This window comes from Ictalurus furcatus, chromosome 21 (assembly GCF_023375685.1).
Source record: "Ictalurus furcatus strain D&B chromosome 21, Billie_1.0, whole genome shotgun sequence".
Lineage (NCBI taxonomy): Eukaryota > Metazoa > Chordata > Actinopteri > Siluriformes > Ictaluridae > Ictalurus > Ictalurus furcatus.
The window spans coordinates 9,702,787-9,729,014 of NC_071275.1; the positions used below are offsets into that span (position 1 = coordinate 9,702,787).

The 26,228-nt window shown below is 40.3% G+C and overlaps 1 protein-coding gene across 1 annotated transcript; it reads right to left on the bottom strand.

The window, feature by feature from the left end:
- Positions 1-375: 375 nt before the first annotated feature.
- On the bottom strand, positions 376-24,935 carry slc41a1 (solute carrier family 41 member 1). Its single transcript, XM_053653115.1, has 11 exons — positions 24,504-24,935; positions 22,387-23,463; positions 15,205-15,312; positions 7,920-7,991; positions 7,454-7,598; positions 6,792-6,938; positions 5,710-5,857; positions 5,542-5,621; positions 4,936-5,070; positions 3,690-3,838; positions 376-3,442 (listed from the first exon to the last, which is right to left on the bottom strand). Exons 2-11 carry the CDS (start codon positions 22,834-22,836, stop codon positions 3,257-3,259), a joined length of 1,620 nt encoding a protein of 539 aa, XP_053509090.1. The 5' UTR covers positions 22,837-23,463; positions 24,504-24,935; the 3' UTR covers positions 376-3,256.
- Between the last annotated feature and the right edge of the window lie 1,293 nt (positions 24,936-26,228).

Sequence of the window (26,228 nt, forward strand, 5' to 3'; positions counted from 1 at the left end):
CACGTGTGTACATCTCAGTCCACATCAGAGACAAAACACACACGTCTGCTCTCTCTCTGTCCTGCACTGCAAAGTAGCTGTTATACAGTTTGGCTCCTCTTACAAGAAGCCTTAACATAGAATGAATGGATATCTGAGCTCACGTAAAGATTTCAGCTTGGCTCGGTTTTTGTGATTATTTGTCGTTTCTGCTCTTCTACCTGCGATCATACGCTGATCTTCTGCTGACAGAAAAACAGCTTGATCAAAAAAATCAAAACAGTTTTGTAATTTTACTATTTCTGCATTAAAATCATTGCGGTATACAAAAAAAAAATAAAATAAAAATAAAGGACAAACAAAAAGGACAAAACAACAACAACAACAAAACAGCTAGTTGGTGTTGAGCCATGCTGCAGTTAAGGCCTACGACGTTCAGTCTGCTACTGAACCAGCTTGAGTGTGAGGTTTCATAAAATATTAGGCACCGACATCTGATATGTTAAGTAAAAAAAAAAAAAAATACAGTAAATTACATCTCTCTGGCCCAAAAAATGCAAAAAAAAAAAAAAAACAGACATTGAATAAAATTAAAAATAAAACCTTATATAGAATAAATATATTATATATACACATTTTTGCTTTGTATGCATCTCTAGAAATAAATAAACAGAGCAATCCCATACCCTGAAGAAGTATTCACAACCAGAGGGCTGTAATGGGAACGGCGGTGGCGCGAGCTGCACGGCGAGACGACTTCAGGACAGCTGGACGCGTCTGGACATCGCGACACGTTTTTTTGCGTATGTGCGTGTGATACGCGAGACTGTGGGAGTCTTATTAATTAAATTTGTGCTCCCTCGATTTCAGTACGCTTCGCACAGTGAACCGTTCGGATGTCGTGAGACGACTTTTACAGTGTGAAGGGAATCCGTGTCGATTATACGCACAGTGCTTTTTTTTTCGTTTGTTTGTTTTGAAATGTTCTGTGCTCAGCACAATCCATTCTGCTGGCCCCATTGTAGCATGAAGCATAACATAAAGCAAAGACAGACCCTCCACTTAAAACAAGTGAAGTCAAGGGGGTTACAAGTGACTCTGTGTGTGTGTGTGTGTGTGTGTGTGTGTGTGTCTACACAGAGGTTCCAACACTGCTAGATAACAGGCATTCAACTACAAAAGTGTAAAGGTCCTGTTACATAAAATTTTTCGATTAAAGGTTCAGATAAACAGCTAACATGACAGGATGGTGAGATCCGGTACCTTTAAATGCTTAAGCATTAACGATTCGCTTATTTCATAGTTTATTGTTTCATAGTGGTGCCTCATGGAACCACTTTTTAAATAGTTCCATGGATAGTCAAGAATGCAAGGAGTCCCAAGACCAGGGCTAGACGAGATGGACTCCGAGACAGAGTCTTAATGAAAGCAAGACAGGAGTGAAGATCGAAAAACCATCAAGGCCAAACGTTTACTTCAGCTAGTCGGCTTCATTTGTACATTGTGCCAAAAACGTTTTCTAAAAGAGGCGTTACTCTCTCTCCTCTGTCACACTAGCCAATCACGGGCATCTGTCATGACTCACTCATGACTGACTTTTGTCAGTTCTCTAATCAGACCGGATCAGGTAAAAAAAAAGAAAGAAACTACGGACTACGGCTGTCGAAGGCGGATCGGCCCTGCTACGGTATCAGGTGATCTAGTGTATCATGTCATAAACGATTAACAGCACATTGCATGCTGCGCTTTTACCGACCAGAGACCGCAGCCCCGCCCACTTGTTTTATACTGTTCGCAAAGCCAACAGAAAGTTTTGCGAATTCACAGACTAAAGTCCACCAAGTTAAAGTTGGCACAAGGGTAAAAGAAACTACAACCAGAAGCAGCAAACGAGCCTCGTTCACATCCTGTGTCCTTTCCCCTTCGGTGATTTATTAATTTTTTTAAGTATCCATATTGCCGGAGCGCGGGTTCAAAAACGAAACGATCAAATTAAATGTTGGCACCTCTGTGTACGTGTATTAACTAAGTGATTAAAAGACGTTAAAGGGATCCCTGTTCTAAAGCCTAGTACCGAAGATTATCTGCTCTTATAAGGCAAACCATTAACGAGTTCAAGTTTTCATAGGGTGGTATTCGCATAATAATATTACAAAAAACAAACAAAAAACATACAGTTATAATCTTCATCCTGGAGTTGTAGTCATGAACGTATTAACGTCTTTAAGTCAAATGTGGGCTCGAAACCCTTTCGGCTCATCTCTGAGAAAGCCAGCATTTCTTTTTCCGAAATCCCATCCAATCCCATCCCATCATGCAGCAGATCTGCATTACAAAATAGCCCTTTTAAGCTTCGTAGCACGGTTATTAAAAAGACAGTTTAATAGGAAAAAAACGTTGCTCGCAAAGAATCGGGGGAGGGGGGAAGCACAGCGTTACTTGATCTGCTCACTTTCCTCTGACTCTGCCTGAAAGTGAAGTGCATAACCACATTTATTTCTCTAATCATACAGTGCAGGAGGAGATATTATTACCAGCAGTCTTGAATCATTTTGATCCTGTTTCATAATCCACGTTGGGGGGGCAGTGTACACTGTGGTATATCTGAATTCAATCTGATTTTAGATTAAACTGCTGGGTCTGTAATTCCGACTTCTTGCTGCGTGTTTTGCCAACCAAAATAATGAGCGACTAAATTGTTTCATCGCACATTTGCATGAAAACCATTCACAAACGTTTACCATTTGGAACACGAAAGCTGATTCGTTCCATCGTCTGTGAGCTAAGAGCACTTGCTTGTCGCTCGGAGAATTAAAAAAAAACGTTCCAGTTTTCCAACTTTTCAGTGATTAATGAGGAACTTAAAAGAGGTAATCAACGCATACTCAAGGTCACTTTGCTGTGGTCTGGAAACTTCCACTAATTGCTTCATTTATATCACTTACACATAGAGCACTTGGTGTCTGAGCGTCCTAATTTTCAAGAAAACGTCGAGTTTGAGTCGACCTTTCCTTTTAAACCCCACCACGTTGCTGCCAACACCTCTGAGCGTAAAAAAAAAGGCGGCTGAACATCCCCATTGAAAAATAATGAGGATTCTTGTTCTCCCACGAGAAGATAAGCCATAATGTAATAATCATTACATACCACTACTACAGCAATAGTATTATGAGTTATTATTATAATCATAGTGGCGATTGTAGCCATAATTTCACAGATCGGATTTTTTTGATAAATAAAGGCTTGTGAGGTTTCCGTGGGGGTTCGGCAAAGCCGTTCAGTCTCCCACGTCTGTGTCCCTATCGCCGATCATCCACAGGATATGGAAGCACAGAGCCAGGAAGCCCGTGCCTAGCAAGTCGCCGAGGGCCGTTAGGTAGGGAATGGAAAAGTTATCGGGATCCATTCCTCTCTTCCACATCCACTGCACCATCCAGTCAGCCAGATACAGCAGGATCATCACCTGCAGGAAACACCACAGTGGTAGGGGGTGGTTTACTACCATATCAATACCACATACTGCAGTTGAATCATGGATTGTTTAGTAGCTCGGACAGTAGTGCATCTACAAATCACAGGTTTATAATTAATGTGCTCGTTCTCATACGTTACTGTTTCTATAGTAACAATTTACAGGGACTCTACGGCAGATGGTATAGTGAAGTTTTCTTAAAGTTTGTTTAATGTTTATGAAAGTCTCCAGTGTGTACCTGGAGTAAGGCAGCGGTCAGGTAGAAAGCGATGAAGACGTAGGTGAGGGTGGTGTGTCCGGCCCGCATTAAGCTGATGGTGTACAGGAAAACAAGGTGACCGGGAGCCACCAGGAGGAAGAGCACTCGGGCGGAACGAGAATTCACGCCTGTGGAGAAACAGTGGAGGAAACCCTGTCCGTCATATGTGTGATTTTCAGTCATCGAGGTCATTTAAAAAAAAAAAGAAAGAAAAAAAACCTTTCATGCACAGTTGGTGTTTTTAGGAAAATAACTTGAGACCATTTCTTTCATTTTAAATAAATCATTATCTTTTAAATATACCAGGAGCCGTGAGCAATTTTGAGAAAATAAAGTATTTGGATTAAAAAAAAAACTGTGTGAAAGGGTTAAAGGACCTTTTATGAACCTAGTTACTTGAACATAGTTATAAATCTAATGTAACACTATATTATATTATATTATATTATGTTATTATTATATTAGAAAATATTTTTTAATGGCAAAAGGAGAACAAATATAAGATATACAGTACATGTCTCTTAACAAGTTTATTTATAAAAATTAAAATATTCTAGTTTATTTATTTATCTTTTATTTAACCAGGAAGATCCCATTGAGGTATCCCAATCTCTTCTTCCAGGGAGACCTGGTCAAGACGGCAGCACATAGACTTTCACACAGATATAATCACAGAAAACAATACCCATAGAAAAATCATGAAAAACACAAAAAGACTCTTTTAACATCGTTTGCAAAAGCCGTTTAAAAGTACTCAGAGGTGGCAATATGTCTAGTTTAACAACATTTTGTAGATCATTCCAGGCCATTCCAGGAAGCATAACAAGAAAAAGCATGCTTGCCAAATTCTGAGTATACCTTTTGGACTTTTAACCGAATGTGTAATTTCCCTGATTAAATACTTATGTTTAAATACTACCTTGTCATTCTATTAAAAATAATTACAGACTTTCTACTGTTAATTTTTTTTTGCTAAATGTAAAAGTCATTTATTTCTCATAACTGTGACAAACATAATATCCATCATCCTTTAAATATACACATATATAGTTTTCCAGGTCTGGATATATATTTTTCAAAATATCACAGATTTTATACACCACAATTTTTTTCTGTATACCACGTCTACTCCATATAGCTCTAGTCACTGACATTCACTGACATGCCCGCATTTAAAATCCATTCACACAGGCTGGAGTGACCGATCCCGTGCTCATTTTGTTACCTGAGCCAAAGAACGTGTTGCAGACTGTGGGACATTTCCGTGGAGGTGGATTCGGCTCGGCGATGGGGAGGCCATTCATGTGCAGGTATGTGGAGATGCGACTGGCCTGCACCGCCACCAGATTACCCGCCACGCCTACAACAGGGCAACACAAACGACATTAACCCTCCCTAATGCACTCGCGTTCAGGTCTAAATAACCCAGCTTAGTTTATTCTGAAAGAGGAACAATATTAAAAAACCTTATGTGGGTTTATTATTGTAATAAACATGAACAGTCATTTTAAAGAAACACATTTACAATTTAGAGAGCTAAATAGAACAAGTATTAAAGTAGCCACAAACTCAAAAACATGTTTAAATGATTTCTTGAATTGCTGATTCTGTTTATATAGCATGGTGTTTCCACATTTTTAAGTTCGGCTAATTTACAGGCAAAAGCTGTTGAATACAGAACCTCTCTCTCTCTCTCTCTCTCTCTCTCGCACGCTTTGTCCAAATGAATCGTATAAAAGTGTTAGAATGTTTACTTTGTGATCCACTTTATACAAAGACAGAAGAAATTGTCAGAGTTAGTCAGAATGCCTAGAATTAATCTGATGCTCACCATTGATGACTGGCGTAAACACCGCCATTCCAGCGTAGTTGGGATTGGACACAGTTTTGTCCAGGATGAGGCCTCCAACACTGAAAAAAAACGATTGAAATGATTTTTGGGATCTTCCGATTGTTTGAGATGAAAGCGCTCAGGTGTGAGAATATCTCTTTATTGTACCTGCTGATCGCCATGGCGATAATCACAGGCTCCCACCCTGAGTAGAGCACTTCTCGGGTGGAGGGGATTCGCCGGGCGATCAGGATCCAGATAGGCGTCAAGGCGATGAAAAACACGCAGACTAGCGGGTTGGCATAATCGTTATAATCTGTGAGAAACAAAAGAATGACAGAGCGATGCAGGCAAACTCGGCTTTTCTTTTGACACGAAGCATGAAAAAGTTGCATCTAACGAGCAACGATATGAACACAAACATGACACAACACTAACCCCAAATCAGACACCTGGAGAGACTAAACACAAACATCGCTCTGGGGGAAATTCTTTCAGGCGTAATTTAGCTCCCACACTCTGCGATGTAGACATCGGGTAAGTGTTGGTTCACCTTTTATGAGATGTTTACATCTGGATGGCTTGGCCTTGGATCAAAATTTTGGCCATTTGGAAAAACATACAATTACTCTTAATGTAGCGGTTTTCATGCCTTTTTTTATATGCAAACAGTCCCTCAGAATTGCACTTTAAAACCAAAGTGCAGTCACAGACACTACTACAAGACTGAGACTGAGCATTTCTGCAGCTACATTTCTATTTTATTATTATTATTTTTATTCTTTTGAGATGTTCTTTCTGTTTCTTCCAACTTAGTCATTTCCATCCATCCATCCAGCCATCCATTTTCCATACCACTTATCCTACACAGAGTCATAGGAAGCCTGAAGCGTATCCCAGGGAACTCGGGGCACAAGGCGGGGGACACAGTGGACGGGGTGCGAACCCATCGCAGGCCACAATCGCACACACACTCACACACTACGGACAATTTGGAAATGCCAATCAGCTTATCGTGTCTTTGGACTGGAAAGGAGGGAACCGGAGTACCTGAGTTTACATTTATCTTGATCTTTTTTCAGAACTGGTAGCTCTTTTCAAACCAGTAAATTCTGAGAAAAATCAAGGAACATTAAACAATTACAAATGCCCAAAGTGCTTCATTCCCCTTCCCACCATGAGCACATGCTGCCACTAGATGCCACCTATAAACTACAAAAGCATTAGATTACCCAGAATCCTTCACTCACCCAGCTCCTGGTAGAGTCCTGTGCTGATGCCAGACAGTAGAGCCAGAGTAATCAAGTCTCCGAGGCTGGCAGCGATAGGTGTGGCCACGTTGTCTGGGTTAATGCCAACCTTTCTGGAGCCAATGATCACGCCAATCATGATAAGACCTGTTTTGCAGGAAATATTGGCTGTGATGGTGTTGAGATGTTCAAGCAAACACAGGAAAGGCTCTAATCTGTACACAATGAGAGCACTATCTGGCTGATCTAGTGCACTATAAGGCTGATCTAGTGCACTATAAGGCTGATCTAGTGCACTATAAGGCTGATCTAGTGCATTATATGGCTGATCTAGTGCACTATAAGGCTGATCTAGTGCACTATAAGGCTGATCTAGTGCATTATATGGCTGATCTAGTACACTATATGGCTGATCTAATGCATTATATGGCTGATCTAGTGCATTTTATATAAGGACTTTCGTAACATCGTAACATTTGAGCTTTTTTTGTTACACATCTACCAACTGGCTCATTTTCTTAAAGTATGGGACATCATGGAGCCGCCATATTAAATGCCACAGTTCATATTTCAACCTCCTCACCTCATACAGTCTTCTTTCTTATGGAATAATAAGGGCACTTTCTGTACAGGATTAAACAGAATGACGTCAGTCCTCTCACCTAGCAGCAGGGAAGCAATAAAGGCTGTAGCTACGCTGCTTGCACAGAGCAGAACAGCATGACCTATCTTGAACTGGCCCTCTGGGATCCAGCCAAAAATGACCGCCGCGATGGAGGCTAGGAACCCGACCACAGTGGCTTGAACCTGTGATATGAACAACAGGGTCACACTTACACACTTAATCTTATCAGGCTTTTTGCTCTCTTAAAATTCCACTGTGTTCACAAACACAAAAGGTCAATCTCTGCCTTCTATCAGGTCACATTCATATGACCACTGTCCCAGAAGTAACATTGGTAACAAAGTAAAGAACATCGGTCCAAATTTGGATTATTTCCATGAAAAACAACAACAACAACAATAACAACACTGTTCAAACATCTGATAGTCTCAAATCCGCTCTGTAGCTGCAGACGTGTGTATAGTGAGACGATATGTAAACAGGAAGTTTAAAGGGTCTGGTACCTGAATTAGTGCGAGGTTTCCCACGATCATTTTCCACATCTCCTTGGCTGTGTCCATCTGTCCAATATTAGCCTAGAGAGACAGAACACAGGAAGCATATTTACAGCAGCTCCCATTATAGCATGAGCACAGAGAGCTTTCTTCTGAGAGGGCGAGAGGATTAGGAAGCTTACTGCTACCATCTAATATCCAATATTCCAACAATGTCACTTTCAACAGTTAATAATTAGGAATTAGGAACGTAACAATATCAGTATTGACGTATACCATAATGAAGATATCTAAAGGTTTTATAGGACTATTAGTGTTATGCTACACATGTTGTATTTCTGCATTTCCTCTATATAATGGCATATCAATAAAAGCCTATTTTTACACTAGCAAGTGACAAAAGTGACAGGAAACCATTCGTCTATTTGTGCACATGCCTGACATGGAGCTGCCATTGCCATTGCCATGTGTGTGTGTGTCTGTGTGTGTGTGTGTGGCCTGACTTTTCTTCAGGAAGTAGTAGAGACCATTGGTGTCTCTGGGAAGTGTATCCTTATGCCTGCCCATTTTTCCTGATTCAGTTAGCTGCAGGCTTTATGCAGGCTACCACCATTTCTCACAAAAAAATTAAATGAGAAAAAAAAAAGTGTGTAGTTCACACCCACAATCAACAACAGTAGCAGTTGCTACACACCCAACAAGAGACAAACAACAAGTGTCAGGGGCGTTCATTTGTGTGAACGTAGTGTAACATGGTGTGTGTTTTTTCTAATCATAGACAGAAATGTAATGTTGTCACTGCTATCACAGCTACCATGATATACCGGAAACCGTCAAATCATTCCACGGCAAATACATATAAACTTATCTCAGATCCTCTCTGGCCGAATATAAAATGTACGTGGCGATCTCTCGAGCGTGAAAAACAGAGTTAGTCATGTTGGCAGTCAGTAACTCTGACAAAGCCAATACTTTAATCTGAGTAAGAATGTTGATTGTCAAGTTTGTTGGACGTTGTTCAAATGAGTCGGCCCTTTTTTTTTTCTGTGGCTGAATCTCAAATAGCTTTCAGTCAGACATGTAGTGCACTAAGTGGGTTACACAATATAAATACGGTAAACTTGGTGCAGGAAGAATACTGTGTACACCGATCAGCCACAACATTAAAACCACCTGCCCAATATCTTGTAGGTCATCATTCCTTGTGCCACCAAAACAGCTCTGAGATGTCAAGGCATGGACTCCACAAGACCTCTGAAGGTGTGCTGTGGTAGCTGGCACCAAGACGTTAGCAGCAGATCCTTTAAGCCCTGTAAGTTGTGAGCTGAGGCCTCCACGAATCCCGTAGATGTTTGATTGGGTTGAGATCTGGGATAATTTGGAGGCCAAGTCAACACCTTGGTCCTTCAGCAAACATGAACCTGTCGATGGTTCACCGGTTTTCCTTCCTTGGATCACTTTTGGTAGGTACTAACCACTGCATACCGGGGACACCCCCATAAGACCTGCCGTTTTGGAAATGCCCTGACCCAGTCGTCTAGCCATCACAAATTTCTCCCTTGTGACAAAGTTGCTCAGATCTTTATGCTTGCCCATTTTTCCTGCTTGCAACACGTCAACATCGAGAACTGACTGCAAGATAATCAATGATATTCACTTCACCTCTCAGTGGTTTTAATGTTATGGCTGATAGGTATATAATCAACAGTATTGGGTAAATATATAAGAATGAATCTGTGAAACTGTGACTAATGGTAAATTTTTACCCTGAGTGGTTTATGAGATACATACATATGCATACATAGCACAGCGCTAGTGCTAATGTTGGTTCTGTCTGTTAAAGCAAGCTGTCGACTTTTTGATCAACTATAATCCTAAGTAGCCTGTGATTGTTTTTTATTTACGTAATTTATATAACTGGCTGTCTGGATTTTGCCACTTAGTCTGAAGTTACACTTCTGCTAGTAAACTGGCTCATGTGTAAATACTGTATAGTTAAACACCTCAGAATGTGCTGTTGCAGCAAAATAAACAGTGACGGAGTGGTATGATGAACCAGAGTTACCGTTACCACGGTAAAGTTGATTAATTTTCTATAATAACTCTATATTCCTCTTGTACCACAGCAATTTGCCAGTGATTGCCATTTTTATTAAATAAATGATGTCGTACTTATTATACTTTTTTTTAGCTCCATTTAATGTTGTGTAACATCTGTGAGGCAAAAAAAAGTTCCCGCTATCATTTACGTTATTACAGCTGAAGTCCTGAGGACTTCTCAGTTTGGGATAACTGATATAAATGTTCTGTAAATTTTAAATAAATGTCTCCTTACACCATGTCGATGAGTACACAGGATTCTTAATCGGTTTATGTGGAGCGTGTCGTAAAAAGTCCCTTTGAATGAGGTTTAATGCATAATAATAATTGCATGCACGTGAACATCAAGTACCAATGAAACGTGATTCGTGTGTTCGAGGACTCCGCTGCAAAATAAGCAGCCATGAGCTGAACATCTACCTTCGTGTTAAGACAATGAGAATATCCAGTGTTCTGAACAGCATCGGCTTGAAGCCTGTTAAGAACAAACGGCGGTCAGTTCTCGGGACAAAAGGGGGTTTGAGCCACTGACGCATGCGCATCCATCTCATCTTCCTCCTGCTGCCTGACCCCCACTTATCTCATCCCTCTCGCTAACGATGCTAATGTCAAGTGGCTCGGACCCTGCGGTACGGCTTTAAGGGATGGTGCGAAACCCCGAGCTTTTCAGAGAACCGAGCATAGGTTACAATAATCGCTTTTAATATCGTTCTATGATTCTCACCAAATTAAACCAGGGCATTGGGATCCAAACAGTGTGTAAGGGTTAAGCAAGCGCATGCTGAATTGTAAACCTAAAGCCGGCTTCTTTACACTGACCAGTGGCCTCCTGCTGAAGTATAGTGGAAGCGCAGCTTTGGCCAAACCGGCGAGGATGGACAATAGTGTGAGGACGAGAAAGGAATACGTTTCCCCAGAGAGGAGCGGCCTCTCGCTCCTGTTGAGCTCGGCTCGCTGTGCGCTCACTCTTTCATTATCTTTCAAAGGAGTAGTAGTACTTGTGCACTTCCTGTGCAGCCCTACACTTCATCGCTCTATATTCTCAGTTGTGCAAGCACATCAGAGCTGCCTGATCTGAGCTAAACCGCTCTGCGCATATAGAGTCACCTCCGACTTATTTAGGAAATCAGGCTCTGCTCATTCCACCTGATTGGTCACACTGGGATGTCAATGAAACGGCCAGCACTCTTTTTTACCGCCGCTGCTCAGGGAATATTAGCTACACTGCTATGTAACAAATGTCCCTGGCAGCAGGACAAAGGTGGTAGAGGCCAATCGGAGGGGGAAGTACCATATGTGGATGTGTGAGGATCCGGTTATGTGTGTGTGAGTTTGTAATTGGAGGAAACGGGACTTGTGCCAGGAGTTTACGGCGCCTCTTCCGCAGTGTGAGATCTTACGTGGCACAAAGGGAGGTGGGGGGGGAGGCAGGGGACGGAAGCCCGGCGAGTCCGGCACCGCTGCTGTCTCTCACACCGACTCGGCCCTGATAACGGGCAGCGTGATAAGCTGTGTGTGAATTCGGACAGCTGCCCCGAAACAGTAATGATTACCGGATCTACCGTGTTTCCTTTACTCCGGCTGTAGATCCGGCAGCGTAGATCTGTGATCTAAAGCTCCAGGGGTTCGCCCTTCAAATATGTACAGGGTCACGGGCATATTATCACGATGAGGACAGAATTATAGAATCAATACACGACAATATACTGTGTTCTTCAAACCGGACTGTATGATACAATGACGATGTATTGTAAATACTAGTGCTGACGAGTACTATTAAGAATTTCAGTGTAGTATTTGAAATTTATCTTCAATTCACAAATTTTCATGGTTAAATGGGAGAAATTTGGGAGACATTATGGTAATTCTTTTATTAATGCAACACCATTGTGATTTCATTAGCAAACCTAAATATCGCGTCACATATCGCATGGAAACGTTTTCATGGAAACATCTTGAAGTATTAAGATAAGATATACTAGCATGTTAGTTCTGATTAAGTTCTGTTTATTCGGCCGATATCGGATCTCTAGGCAAAACAACTTCGGGTGCATTTAATTCAGGCAGAGCATGCAATTAATTTTTTATATAATACGATTATTAGGAACAAACAGTGCTGTTAATCTGCTGGTAATTGGCCTGTAGGTTTAAAAAAAAAAAAAAAAGTCCAAAACGTTAATCTATTTAAAAAAAAAATTCAGTTAACAATTAAAAAAAACAATTATTTTGTTCACACACAAGAGTTACAGGAAAGAAACTGATGCAGACTTTTACGCCAAGTCACGAGGACATTTAGCTTAATACAGATTCAGATCAGCAACGGCTGATAGATTATACGACAAATATGACAAAAATATCATTATAGTTGAAGAGATTGCTATGATACATGATGTATAATCATGATACATAGTACAACTTTGGTAGCAAACAGTCAGCATAATAGTAGTGCCACAAAAAAATGCAAACAAACAAATAATTTAACACTAAAAATCCAGCACAAATTTTTAAACATCAGTCATTTTTGAGTCATTGTAAGTAGTGATACCCACAAAATCTTTAAAAAGTGATATAATTGATCACAATAAATCAAGAATTTTATATTATCTTTCATTAATATGTAAAAAAAAATCATTTTAGTTATTAAATATGAATGGATTTATTAAATTAAAAGCTAGTGTACGATGACATTCAACAAAAGACATAACAAAAAAAATAAAAGAACTAAAAAAGAAAGAACTCCTTGCTTTCGGTTTCTCCACACAGCCTCCTGACCACGTTTAAAAATATCTGTTTTTAAAGCTGCTTTTAAAACTCTCTGCCATCCTGTCACAGACATTTTATAGTCATGAATCCGTTTTTAGGATGTTTTCCCTCGTGAACAGCGTGTACAGAAAATGTGTACGCTGCACACTTCTGCACACCGTCGTCATACGGCGAGCGTGTTTAAAAAGCCTAAATCTGAGTCTTTAAAGACGTGTTAAAGTTACTCGTGGAGTCTTTGTGGTGACCGAGCGCCCACAGGAATGTCCGCACCAGCAGTCCGTCTCCACGCGATTCGGCTCCAGCTGTTTAGGGCGAATCGAGGGGAGTACAAAGCCGCTTTCGGGTAACGGGTGTGCTCGTGTGCTGAACAGGATAATTGAGGCTTTATTCGTGTACTGTACATGTTTCAGTTTTTTCATCCAGTGTCGCTCAAATCGCTCTACTCTAGTATTTCTATTTCTAGTGCTAACAGCAATTGAAATGACACACCTAGTTACAGAAGGTATTCAAAACTACCTGTCCGATGACGAATCGGGTGACGTCCTGATACAAACAGACGTCCTGCTACAAACTTGTGGCGGGAAACTGGTCGTTTCGATCATTTAGTTCTGATAAGAAACGCTAGTAGCTATGCTGTATACCGGTGGTCACCAACCCTGTTCTTGGAGATTTACCTTCCTGAAGACTTTATCTCCAACCATAATCGTGCCCACCTGACCATCTAATCATTGCTTTAAGACGTTCTCGATCAACTAAAACAGGTGTGTTAGATTTTAGGTTGGAGATGAAACCTGCACGAAGGTCGACCTCAAGGAAGATTAAATCACACACTAATCAGTGCGAAATCTGACTGTGTGAGTTACGTGTCACGTGCTCGGCTTCGTACTCGCCTTATTGGTAGTTTAGAAAATCAAGCTACATCTACTAGCTTTGGACGTTCACGAGAGGGACCAATGATCTCTGCTACTTCCTTCCAAGCTTTATTCTTCCATAATTTAGGCTGTATATGGCAGGATAAATTGAAACCATATTTATTTATTTATTTATTTTTGTCCAACAGTAAATGGGAACTAACAGCAGGCAGGAACGAAAGATTTGTTGCTTTACTGGATCACAGGGGTAGTGGTGGCTTAGCGGTTAAGGTTACAGATTGGAAGGTCGGGGGGTTCAAGCCATTGTTGGGCCCTTGAGCAAGGCCCTTAGCCCTCTCTGCTCCAAGGGCGCTGTGTCATGTCCGACCCTGCACTCTTACCCCAGCTTCCTAACATGCTGGGATATGCGAAGAAAAGAATTTCACTGTGCTGTAATGTATATGTGACCAATAAAGACTCATTATCATGATCATTATACCTAATTTGCCTAGAATCATGGGAATGTTGGGCCATTTTGAGAGTTACTTTCTGCCCCATTCATTCTCATACATCACTCGCCCCACACATTTTGCACCTTTGTAGACCACCGGTTCTTACTGAACCTGGCGATCGCTTTGTGATGATGCATCACTGCCGGTGAGAACGCAGGATTCCAGATTGAGTCACTGGCTGTCAAACTCTTTTATTGCAGCTATTGGCTTGTGAGATAAGACTACAGAATATACACCGATCCTCAAAACAAATGGTACCTGACGACCCTGATACTTTCCTCTGCATCCTCTTTGTTTCTACTGATTATCAGCTGGACGAACATTTTTGATGTCGCTCGTCATTTACACAAAATAAACCGTTCATCTTAAACCACAATGAAGGGAGCGTTCGGCGTAAACACACTCTTGCAAAGCTCACTTTTCCTGGAGACCCGAACACACCTTCGGGTACACGTCAGCCGGGTGTCCGAAGGATAGATCGTAAAGCTGCGAGTGAGAAGGAATATCAGACTTCGACTTGTCCTGCGATCGTTATAAAAAATTAATAATTAAAAAAAATAATAATAATTTAAAAAATAAATAAATAAAATTTTAGCAGTGAATTAAGCTCCTTTTCTGAAGTTAAAACACTTCAGCTGGCTGGTTAGCTGATAGATAATATTGGACGCCTGGAATATCTTACTTACGAAGATAAAGCTATATAAAGCTATATAAAGCTACTCAGAGATATTGTTTAGGTTTGAGTCAGATGACGACGTTAGAGGAAATCTTTAATCGCAGTTGTTGCGATTACTGAAAAATGTGTCTTTGTCTTTAAAGGTGCGCTCGAATAGCAGGATCTGGACCTAATCTGTCCAAAAAGCCTACATAACATTACATGTAACTATAAACGGATAAAAAAAATTATAAATAAATGTAACTATTGGCAAATTTCTGAAGTGTAAGAGGAATAAAACACTCTGGTGTGGTAGCAGTAACTCTTAGGTGCTCCATGACACTACCCCATCATGGATTATTTTCCTGAAACACCGGTTCACGCCGATTGGTAGGTTCTTCGATTAAACTCACTGCGGTGGACAGTCTGGAGGCCAGTGTCATCTCCAAGTTCCCCTTCAGGCCCAGAAGAGCAGGCACCAGGATAAAGACCTCGTTCACCTCGGAGAACACCTTCCAATGCTGCAGGGAGAGACGAAGAGAACAAAACAAACGTTTATCGCATTTCACCACGATGGGTTCTCAAGCACGTGGGGTCAGAGGGTTCTCCGTCACCTTCATTTACCAAGATATTGATTCAGTGCTGTAACTTGATATAACTCTCTCTCTCTCTCTCTCTCTCTCTCTCTCTCTGCTGGATACTGTGCTGGGAAAAAAGCTGATGCACTTATAACACCACAATACTTAAACTAGAGAAGTCAGCTCTGGAATTATTGGCACCCTTGGTAAAGATGGGTTTTGAAAAAATATCTTTGTGGTTAATTAGCGTAATCTCACACTGAGAATGTGAGAGAATTCTAACCTTTAACTGAAATAAAATGATTATTAAAGGAAAACAAGCTGTAACCTCTTTTCAGAGGCAGCTTTCTATTTATAAAAAAAATACTGCAATGCTATTCATATTAACCTGATCTTTTAATGGTCACTATGTAAGACATGTCAGTAATAAAAAACGTTTAATTATACACATTTCGTATTGGATATTAATACAATATAGTACAGTGCAAAAGTATGACCAACCGCCCCCCTCCCCCCAGAGAAAATGACTGTTCACTTTTTGATTGTTGCGTTGTTGAGGAATACGCCCATGAGAGGTACATTTCCCTCTATTTGATTACTTTTGCACTCGACTCCGTAGGTCTTTACTTTTTCGTCCACTGGCTGTAATTTTTTTTGCTGACACAGATTTCAATAACATCATGTGCCAAAGGCAGATTCAGTGTCATCGCTGATCGCGTCCATTTGAACCTCATCCAAATTTTATCCTTAAGAAATAGTTGATGACTCGGGCTAACTGGCAGCCGGTAGCTCGGATTTTTTCCCCTCTTTTTTTCGAGCAGATGCAATGCAGCGTGAGTCCGTGTGGATCGATAAGTGGAGAAAGTGCTTATCTTTAGAGCCCATCCCACTGGCGCACTGCAATTACAGCCCTGACGTTGGACAACTAAATCAATGCAGAGGATTCACCCGAGTTCTGAGACGAGAGAAAAGTGCTGAGCTATCCAGGCTGAAATGCAACATCTGGGAATTAACAAGAGCAAAAATGTAGCAGAAATTGTACATAAGGGTTTTCTGCTTGGCCGGGTACAACCAACAGGGTTTTTTTTTTTTTTCGTTCTTTGGCAGTACAAGGGCCACTTTGGAGAAAAAAAAGGTCTACATCAATTGGAAATTGGCCACCTGCCACATTGGCTTTGGTTTCCCTGCTACCGAGAGCCTCTCTGCTCTCCTCTCCTCTTGCTCACTCGCCTTCTGAGATATACGATGATGTCTCTGGGGAACAGCACTGCCTCAACCAACGCCTCCTCAAAGCCTGTGAACTTGCAGGTTTAGCGAGGCTCAGATTGCACAGTCTCTAAAGCGCCAGTATATATGGTCACGGAGGAATTCAGTGACGCATCACTAGCTGAGAAGGCTCTAGAGTCATGGAGTCAGTGCGCAATGCTGATCACCATGACCCTTGAAGTCGTGATGATGAAAACTAACTAATTAAAAACTCTTTCTGTGAATCGTTCATGAATTAACTCCTTAAACATACAGGGTCTAGAGTTCTCGTCCAAGGTCTAAGCTTCTCGTAACTTTATTACACCTTTATTATTTTTACTGTAGTTACGGAATAATGCGCTTTATTACCGATTTAGAACAAGATTGAAATTTTGTCTCAAACACATCTTGTTCATTTTTAAGGTTTTTCTTTTTAGCTTTAGACTTTACATATACATTTTCACATACCAGGAAAAGACTGGGATTATACTTTGAGTTTTTGGAATTGGAAACGTTTACATATAGAGACTTGCTTGTATTTTTTGTTAGGCTTGATGATTGATTTTTATTTTATTAATACTTTGCAGCGTCAGTGTACATCATGTTTTCAGCTATGCATTTTTCCCTGTATTTTTTTAAGTTATTCAAAAAATTATTTTTAAAATTATTATTATTATTTTTAAAGGTGAATGATTTATTAAGTGAACTATCTATGTGTACAAACATATATATATCTCGCAGCTGAACTTTACAGCATCGTAAAGTCAGTTCAGAATCCGGGTGCGATCCACTGAGTCTTTCTTTCGGTGACTCAAAGTCGGAAAACTTCACTTCCTGATGACCGACCGTGCTTTTTACCCCCCACAGGAAGTCAGGAACACAACCTCTTGCTTTGGTTTAGATGGCAAAACAACGTTACTGTTAAAAACAGACCGAAAAAATTAAAGCTCCCCTCCCCATAATAAGTAAAAAAATTCTGTGGAAAAAGCAGAAGGTTGCTAAGAGAGTGTGTCCACGAGAACACAGCACTGCCCACGCTTGTTTGTCTGCACTGATTCCTGTAAGAATGGGGTGACAGCCTGGATGTGGTAGACCCAAAATGGCTTCCTGTGGGAGTGCTGCGACACCGGCTGGTGTAAGGGCTTGATGTTGAGTCTGTTTTCCGTCCTGGTATAAATAGGCTGACTGACTGTCTGGACTGTTCTCGCCTGGTGGTTTTTTTTGTTGTTGTTGTTTCTGTTTTTTGTCTTGACCAACCACCAGCCACTTTCCAAACAACCTTTCTAGACAGAGGCTTTCAGATAGGTTCATTTAAGGGGAAATATCTGTAGCTAATTCTTCACTGATTGATGCTCATTCTTAAATGTAGTTTTTCTAACACCTATTTTATGACCAAACACCATATATCTAGATCTAATGCTTCGGAGTCATCTAAATAATAAGAATAAAAATATGGGAACAGATGGAAAATGGAGGGAAATGAACAAAACCAAAAGATCCAAATCCTTTATCCTTTATTATCCAAGTATTGATTAGCCGTGCTAGCAAGACTGAATGGAGAAATTGCTGAATTAATGGTTTGTACTGTGAATTATGACATTTTTTTCATGAGGCTATTCACATGAAATTTTCACCAGACATCAGTATTAACTCAAGAAGTCTGGAAATATAAAGGATTCACAACATGAAAGTCCATAAATGAAGTTATGTGTAATAAAATGGAATGACACAGGAAAAACGTATTGAACACGCTAAGGAAAAGTAGTCCTCCAAGGCAAGGTAAGGCAAGGAACCAGCTGAAATCCGTAAGTACCTCCTATCTGTACGAATTAATATCAGCTGGGTTAGTAAATTGATGGTCTATAAAAAGGCTTTTCGTTACCAAGGTGTCACGCAAGAAACATCTCACGATGGGTAAAAACCATGGATGAAGCAGATGAGGAAAAATCATGATCTTTTCCCCTGCAATGCTATCAGATTTCTACTGGATATCAGAATGATCCCTTTAATGCACTGTGTTGCCATATGACAACAATTAATTTATCTCCAGTTTTTTGATAATAATAATAATACAAATAATAATACAAAACTACTATTTTCCTACGTAACTGGAAAGGTGGGGGGTTAACTTTCACATAACATAGACCTCTAATCCTAATCTAACCATCTCTACCTTACGTCACATGGGACATATGCGAGATAAAATTCTGAGCAATACTACACCATCACAGAGTCATTGATATCAGAATTTTTTATGGTAAATACAAATTCACCAGTTCCAAAGAAACACCTTTGGGGTTTCATGTTAATTTCCTGCCTTTATGTATCACACATGCATAACGTCATAGTTTATGTCTAAACTTTCTACACAAAAAGGTTTCATCGGGTAATATCCTGTTTAGACTGTAACGCATTCTCTTTTGGGTTTGGTTCAAACGAGGCATCTTTTTAACTTCGAACCTAAACTGCGCAAGTGTCATATGTGTTACAAAAGTATTTTCAATCATTCTGGGCTGCAAAGTTTTAAAAATGCATAGTACAGAGTGTTTGAGACCTAAAATGTGCAAGTATTTTTTAATAGTTATGATTTGTCCCTTTTTTTTTGTCCTTTGCTTCCTGTTGAAAGTGAATGGGGAGAAAAAAACGAGGTTAAAATGTATTTGTAATTTGCAGGCAATTATTGAGTGAAAAAAGTTAATTTTTATATGGATATGTTTTTATAAGTTATGCACAAAAAGGTTCAATTGTGCTTTAAGTCATGTTATTATTTAAATGTAACAGATTTCAGCATGTCATATTTATAATGAGCTACATGTGTGTCACTGAAACTGGGAAGTAAACCATTTGGTGATGAATTAATCATCAATTTGAGGCGATTTTGACCTTTAGTTGCATCCTGATGTCCTGATGCGAAGAAAGAAAAAAAGCATTGCACATCACAGAGCCGCGATTTGGTCCGATAATCACTTCAAGAATCCATTTCCCATGTGGGTCGGGTTTCCAGCGTGCGCGTGGGCGAGTTATGTACTGAATTACTAGGCAAAAATTTTCTACTTCTTTATTTATTTTATTTTTTATCTTTAGATGCAATCTAAGACTTCGGATTAAACATGACATTAACGTGGAATCTTTGACTGAATATTTGGAGTTATAGCAGCAGTTCTGAAACTTTCAGCACTTTTGGACTGCTTTATTTATTTTTTAAAGAATATATCCATGTGTCCACTTATCGCAGGCTAGATCGAAAGTGAAATCCGAGCGCTGAGCACTGAGGGGCGGGGCATGGAGGCATATATTTTTTTCTCTTTCGGTGCATCCCTAAATATTAGTCTCATTATTCAAACACTTGAAGCTTTTTTATTTGATTATTTGTCATTTATTTATTTTAATTATCTTTTTTTTTCTTTCTTTAAATTCCTGAACTTTCAACTTACAAAACGCATGAGGTCCAATTATGGCTGGGCGATATGAGAATATTATTAATTATTAATGCCACAAAACACTTTATCGTAGCGATATCGAAGGTATCTTGATCTTTTTAAAAAAAATAGTTTTTCATTAAAAATAACGACAAAACGAACAGACAAAGTAAGCTGCTAATTATAAAAGCTGTAGATTTTTGGTCCTCCGTTTGTCCGTTACTGTGTTATTTTAATATAGCAACCTTTAAATAAAAGTATGATCAAACTCAGTTTTGTGCAGTTTTATTCAGCACCAGTTTTTCTTGGCAGGTTTTGAGCAAACCTAAAAACGGTGATGCATATACAATATATCGTGCATCAAGTATTGTGATATCACATTGCCCACCCCTAGGTCAAAGCTGACGTGCGGTAATTTATAACCCGGCCTGTTTTTCTGTTCGGATTAAACCCTATTGAAGCGACCGGTTCGAATAACATACTAGCTACTAGCTAATAACATAATAGCTACTAAGTACAATAATAATGTGATAATAAATATCAATATAATCATTTTAATGAATAATTCATAATGATTGACTGTAATTTGTACCGATGGAAGAGAATGATTTCGATTCTCAGTGCTTCCCGGATGTCGCTTTGAGAACACATCGGGCTTTTAAAGTTATTTTTAAACCTATTGAAATAAAAAGCGCACACAAAGTCAACAGGGGAAAGAACGGGTGAGTAATAACAGCATCCGCGCTCTCTCTCGCTCCGTGACCGTTAACATCCCGAGTCACTTTGATTCGCACGAGTCCCCGGGAGAGTCGACTTGCTGAGCGAGCAGCATGCGTTCAGCTACAAGCACAAAGAAGACGTTTTTGTAGCAAACGATTCGAAACGTCAATGTCACAATTCAGCATGTTAGTTGGTTTCGAGGTTTAGATTAGAAGACAAGTCGAACTGAATATCGTTATTGTCGTCGTCTGATGAAATTTTTGACGGCTGCAAGATACGTTCGTATACACCTTGCGGAATGGCGGTACGTGGATATTATACTGATATCGTGGTAAAATATGTCACGACACACTTTTCGGAGGCACCGTGATATTTAAAAATACATATATAAAAAATTTAGCAATTACAAACTGATTTTGTTCTCAGACTTCAAAACTGTAAAAGTTTTTTTTTATCCTTTAAGTTTGAAGGAAGTTGTTTTTTCTAGACGTTTTCGGCGCCAGTCAGTTAGCAGACACATACAGATATTTAAACACGTACTGTGTATTGTAGAGAAGTATCGCAATACCATCATTTTTGTCACATTGCCCAGCTCTGACTAGTAGTAATAAGCAAATAAATAAATAAACGGCATATTTTCCGGAAGCGTAAAGCTGCTGTGTGTGGATGCACCGTCATCTCGCCATCTTCTTATTTCAAAAGACATAATTTAATTGTTAAATTATTATAATTATACAGCTATGAAAGAATTCCCAATACACCCTGACGTCTGCTCAATTAGGAAATCAGGGATAATATGACGAAATAATATTGCGAACATGATTATTTGTACGTTTTTGAATTGTGGGTACTTTCTTATCCCTGATTCTCGATGCCATGAGAATGTAATGTTTATTTCTTCGTGTAGAAGTTTCCGTTCAGTGTTTGTCAGGGTAATGTCTGACTAGCACATGACGCTTTCTCGGGTGTTATCGAAAGAGTATCGCGATATGATGTTTTGTTGTTTTTTAAACCATATCTCTTCAAGAAATGTACCGATAAGGCCTCTTTCGAAAAGATCGAGACTGAGTAAATGTGCAGAAACAAGCTATTATTAGCTCTGTTTATCATTGACGGAAATGTTTTTCTACTTATACGTTCATAAAAAAGGCTCATATTTAAGACTACACTGGAAAAAATCCAGGTATGGAGCCTTGGCTATTGATTCAGATGAGAAAAACAGGAAGAATCGACTCAATAGTGTAATTAGTGAGTAATAGTGTCCAATCATATTCGAAAATTGTTCTACAAACAGCCATTGTGTAGATTTACACTAAAGCGGTGTGTTAAAGCCTCTGGGGGGACAACATCATCGAGGAGCAACCTGCTTGGATCAGCACATCCAGGGGCTTTTTATGGTGTGTAATGTAAACACCTTGACTCCTACTATATTTCCTGTGGAGTAATAGCAAGCAGAGCAAAACACTGGAAAAATCCTGACTTTGGGGAAGACAAATAAATAAATTTTCTCTGCTGGTGATATACAGGAAGACCACACGGCCTTGGAATGGAAATAAAAGCAGACATGTTAGTAGTCTGGTGGTTTAATTCATGTTAAATGTCTGAATCGACGTTTGAATCGACACACACTTACTTGAACGATGTCAAGGACCATACCGGCGGCCACCGTCCCGAACCCGGCCAGCAGGAAAGGGAACACGACTTGCAGTCCTATGGAAAAAGACGTCTCCTTTAGAGGAACCGGAGGCACTGGGCTTTGGTCCGTGCATGTGTCGTCGCTCTCGTTGCTTTGGCTGCCGTTCTCCAGCAGAGCGTCCTCCTCCCGCTGACCCTTGGCGTTGGCGTGACAGTCGATCACCACCATCTCCGTCCGCTCGTTTTCCGCCTCGGGTCTCTCAGGCAAAGACGTCACCTCGGTGAGCTCATACTCGCCGCCGCTTGGCTGCCTCTCCTCAGACCCCTCGGCCAGGATGACCGGGTGGACCGAGCCATTCGAAGAGATGAAGTCCTTCTTCACCTCTATGATTTCCGTCCCCGCGGACATGTCGGGCAGTTTGTCTTGCTCTTTCGACCAGAGGACCATGCGGAAGCCTTGAAGTCGTGAGTCGTATCAGAAGAAACAAAGGACTTTTTTAAATCAGTGCTAAGTTTCGATCGGTGCTTCACGATCTGCTCTATGGTGTCGAGCTATCCCATCCAAGATGTGGATCCTCGGCTCCTTGATTTATAATTCGCGCTCTACAGGTTGAGTAAAAGAGGCAGGTGCTTTAGCCTTCTCCAGGCTTTGCATAAGATCCTGCCTGAACTTCGGTAGCATACAAATTATGTTCCCCATTCACCACAGCCGCTCCTTCTTGTTCTTTTTTTTTTAAGGCCGACCGATAAGAGGAGGGTACATTTCACAATCCGGTTAGCGGAAACCTATAAGAACTTCAATGCAATGTTTAAGTCAGGGGAAGAAGATCTGAACGTCCGAGGAGAACAGGAGAACCGTTCCACGTCCCTCTTCTCTTTCGGTGTGGGGGGAAAAAAAAGAAAAGAAGGGCACTTACTTGGCAGGACTGTCCCGAGCAGCTCTGGACAGTTGTACTGGCTCACTTTACACCACGTGGACCCTAAAAATGTATTTAAAGGTCTCTGGAGCTGAGGGATCGTGTTACACGGCTCAGAAAAAAAAGTGCGTAGGTTGAGATCGTTGTCCAGTGATCACCTGATAAAGGAAAAGAAATGGAGAAGGTCAAGAAATACCAATCAGAGATTGACATGGGAAGTGCATCATGGAAATCAACTTTTGAAAATAAATGAATTACTTAAACATCAGCCACTGTTGATGGGAAAGAACTTCTAATCTTGGATTGTTTTGTTTTAGACACCAACAACAACAGCAGAAAAAAAAGGTGACTTTGACAAACCTGGGAGATCTTTTTAAAGGATTCTGCTGAAGAAAAAAAAATCCAGCTTGGTCTGACCGGCTACCAGCCTCCAAACCTAAGCGAGCAGTTCGACCTGTGTTTTGTAGGCTGGTAGCCGGTCAGACCAAGCTGGATTTTTTTTTCTTCAGAAAAGTTCCTCATTGCCTCAACTTTAAGTATTGAATTATACACACACACACACACACACACACACACACACACACATATATATATATATATATATATATATATATATATATATATATATATATATATATATATATATATATATTACTCTAATAACTCTAATCTTTAAACAAGCAGCCGCCTCTCAGTTCCACGGCACTGGAGCAAGGCCAGTTTCCTCAATTACCTCATTACCCCCAACACCGAAACAAACTCCCCTACTTAGTAGTCTGATCAAATACACTCCAACACCGAGCGGCGTAAATTAAAACCTCCCGGTCTGCAGCTTCTGCCTCCTGCTTCTGCTTCACATTCTCATCCATATACCATATACATCCAACCAACCCATATTTATCAAGATACCATGCCATCATTAAACTAAGTACAATCAATTATATATGTATGTATTTATATATATTTAACAGAAAACGCACGAGTGTAAGAATGGGATTTAACACGGGTTATGCACTCATTATGTATATCTGTTTGTTTATTATTATACATAAGTATTATTTATTATGATGATGACGATGATGATGATATTAAATAGCCTATATAACTATAAACACCACGCACGCGCGCACATTGAAACAGCAACAGCTGAAGAAGAAGAAGACGAAGAACGGAATATTCACCGGACACTCGTCATTACCTTCCTGCACTGACGTTCCCCGGTAGCCTCCGGCCTCCACGCCGCTTCGCATGCCTTATGTACCGGGTTTGTTGCGCCGGTCACGGGTTAATGAATAACCGAGATGTTAGTTAGTTATACGGCTCCATTGGACGCTGCGCGAGCTCTCTCTCTCTCTATTTCTCTCTGTCTGTCTCTTTTTATTACTCGCGCGGAAGCAGGAAGCGCCTGTTAGTGCGTAAGAGCGAGCGCTACCACGAGGGTCGATAATGATAACGGTAATGATAATTTTCCCCGGCTCGAACGCGGAGTAGAGCAGAGCGAAACGCAGTGGACCAATCACGCCACCGCTCGCGCCCTCGACTCAGCTCGGCTCGCGGCGTTTCGAAATGTATACCACGTGACCCGAGAGGCGCGCGTGGTAAATACTCTACGCTGTGTGGCTTGCGCAATATCGTTAAGCATATATTATTATCACTATTAATACAGTGATAAAGTAGATTACAGATAACGATTATTATTATACAAATTTATTTGTTTAAAAAAAGAGCTAATAAATACTGAAAACTAATAAAATGCCAAAAATATAGCAGATTTCGCTCAAATCCTAAGTTTAAGTTTAAGTTCACACAAGCGAAACAACGAAGCCACAAAGCGGCCATTTTGTATTCTGCAGCAAAGCCTCATGGAGCCTTGAATGATTTCGAAGAAATTATTTCCACTCAAGATTTTCTCAATTCTGTATAAATTCAATTGCTCGAATGATTCCTCGGACCAATCCTCTGACGCTGACATTTCTCTAGGTTATTCACTCACAACTGCAATTATTTCTCGTTTATGGTTTGACATGCAAAATTGGAAGGAAAAAAAACCCCGTTTCATTTTATCCCATCGTATATGTCCTCTCATTAAAGATAAAGATGTTATAGAGACATATATAGAGATATTATAGATGTGTATAGAGATGTTACGAAGAAACATAAAGCTTGGAAGGAAGTAACAAAGATCGTTGCTGCCTCTGGTGAGCGTATGTGGCTAGTACAGTTAGCTTGCTTTAATATGGCAATGAGGCTAGTACAAAGACTAGCACGTAACATAAATCTGACCACCACTTTATCTGAATTGTGTATATATAGTACTTTAGCTATGTTCGGCTATAAAAGCCTAACCAAGAGAGGAAGGACCAACAACGACGGTCGAACAAACTCAACCTATATTTTATGTAGACGTGTCTAAAAATATAGCACACGGAACCTTTTTTATGTGGGTCGGGCACCTCTGCTGCTGGATGTAAAGTCTCCCGCAGCAATATGATCAAAACAAATAGTTTTCGTTTTTAATTCACCAAAAGTAAAACAGAACAACAACAACAACAACAAAAACGGCAATAGAAATGCTCAACTATTGCGAATATCCAATCAGTAGCCTCTGTCACATTACGTAATCATTACAAGTACAAAGTTCACCTTCGTTGTCATGAAGCGAAGCCTACAGTCACGTAGCATCCGCTGTAGAGTGTGTCATGGTGAAAAAAAGCAGTTATTATTACCAGCATTTTTTAAGAACACGAACAAAATACTAAAAAGGCAAGAATCCGAGAGAGAGCTAGCGGCAGCAGGTCACTGATGAAGCAGTTGGTGACCGTTCCCACAACTTGCAGTGAGAATGCTAGCCTGATTGTGGAAGGTTTTTAGAAGCGCTTACGAGGCTAAACGTTGTCAACCTGCGCATGGCTTTGAAAGTGAT

What these genes read in the sequence shown, in the direction of transcription:
- slc41a1 (XM_053653115.1), bottom strand. Translation starts at nt 22,836, where the DNA reads ATGGTCCTCTGGTCGAAAGAGCAAGACAAACTGCCCGACATGTCCGCG. An exon ending in AGGACTCTACCAGGAGCTGG is followed by an intron (nt 5,858 to 6,791) that starts GTGAGTGAAGGA and finishes TGTTTCTCACAG; the next exon opens with ATTATAACGATTATGCCAAC. An exon ending in ATCGCCATGGCGATCAGCAG is followed by an intron (nt 5,622 to 5,709) that starts GTACAATAAAGA and finishes GTTTTTTTTCAG; the next exon opens with TGTTGGAGGCCTCATCCTGG.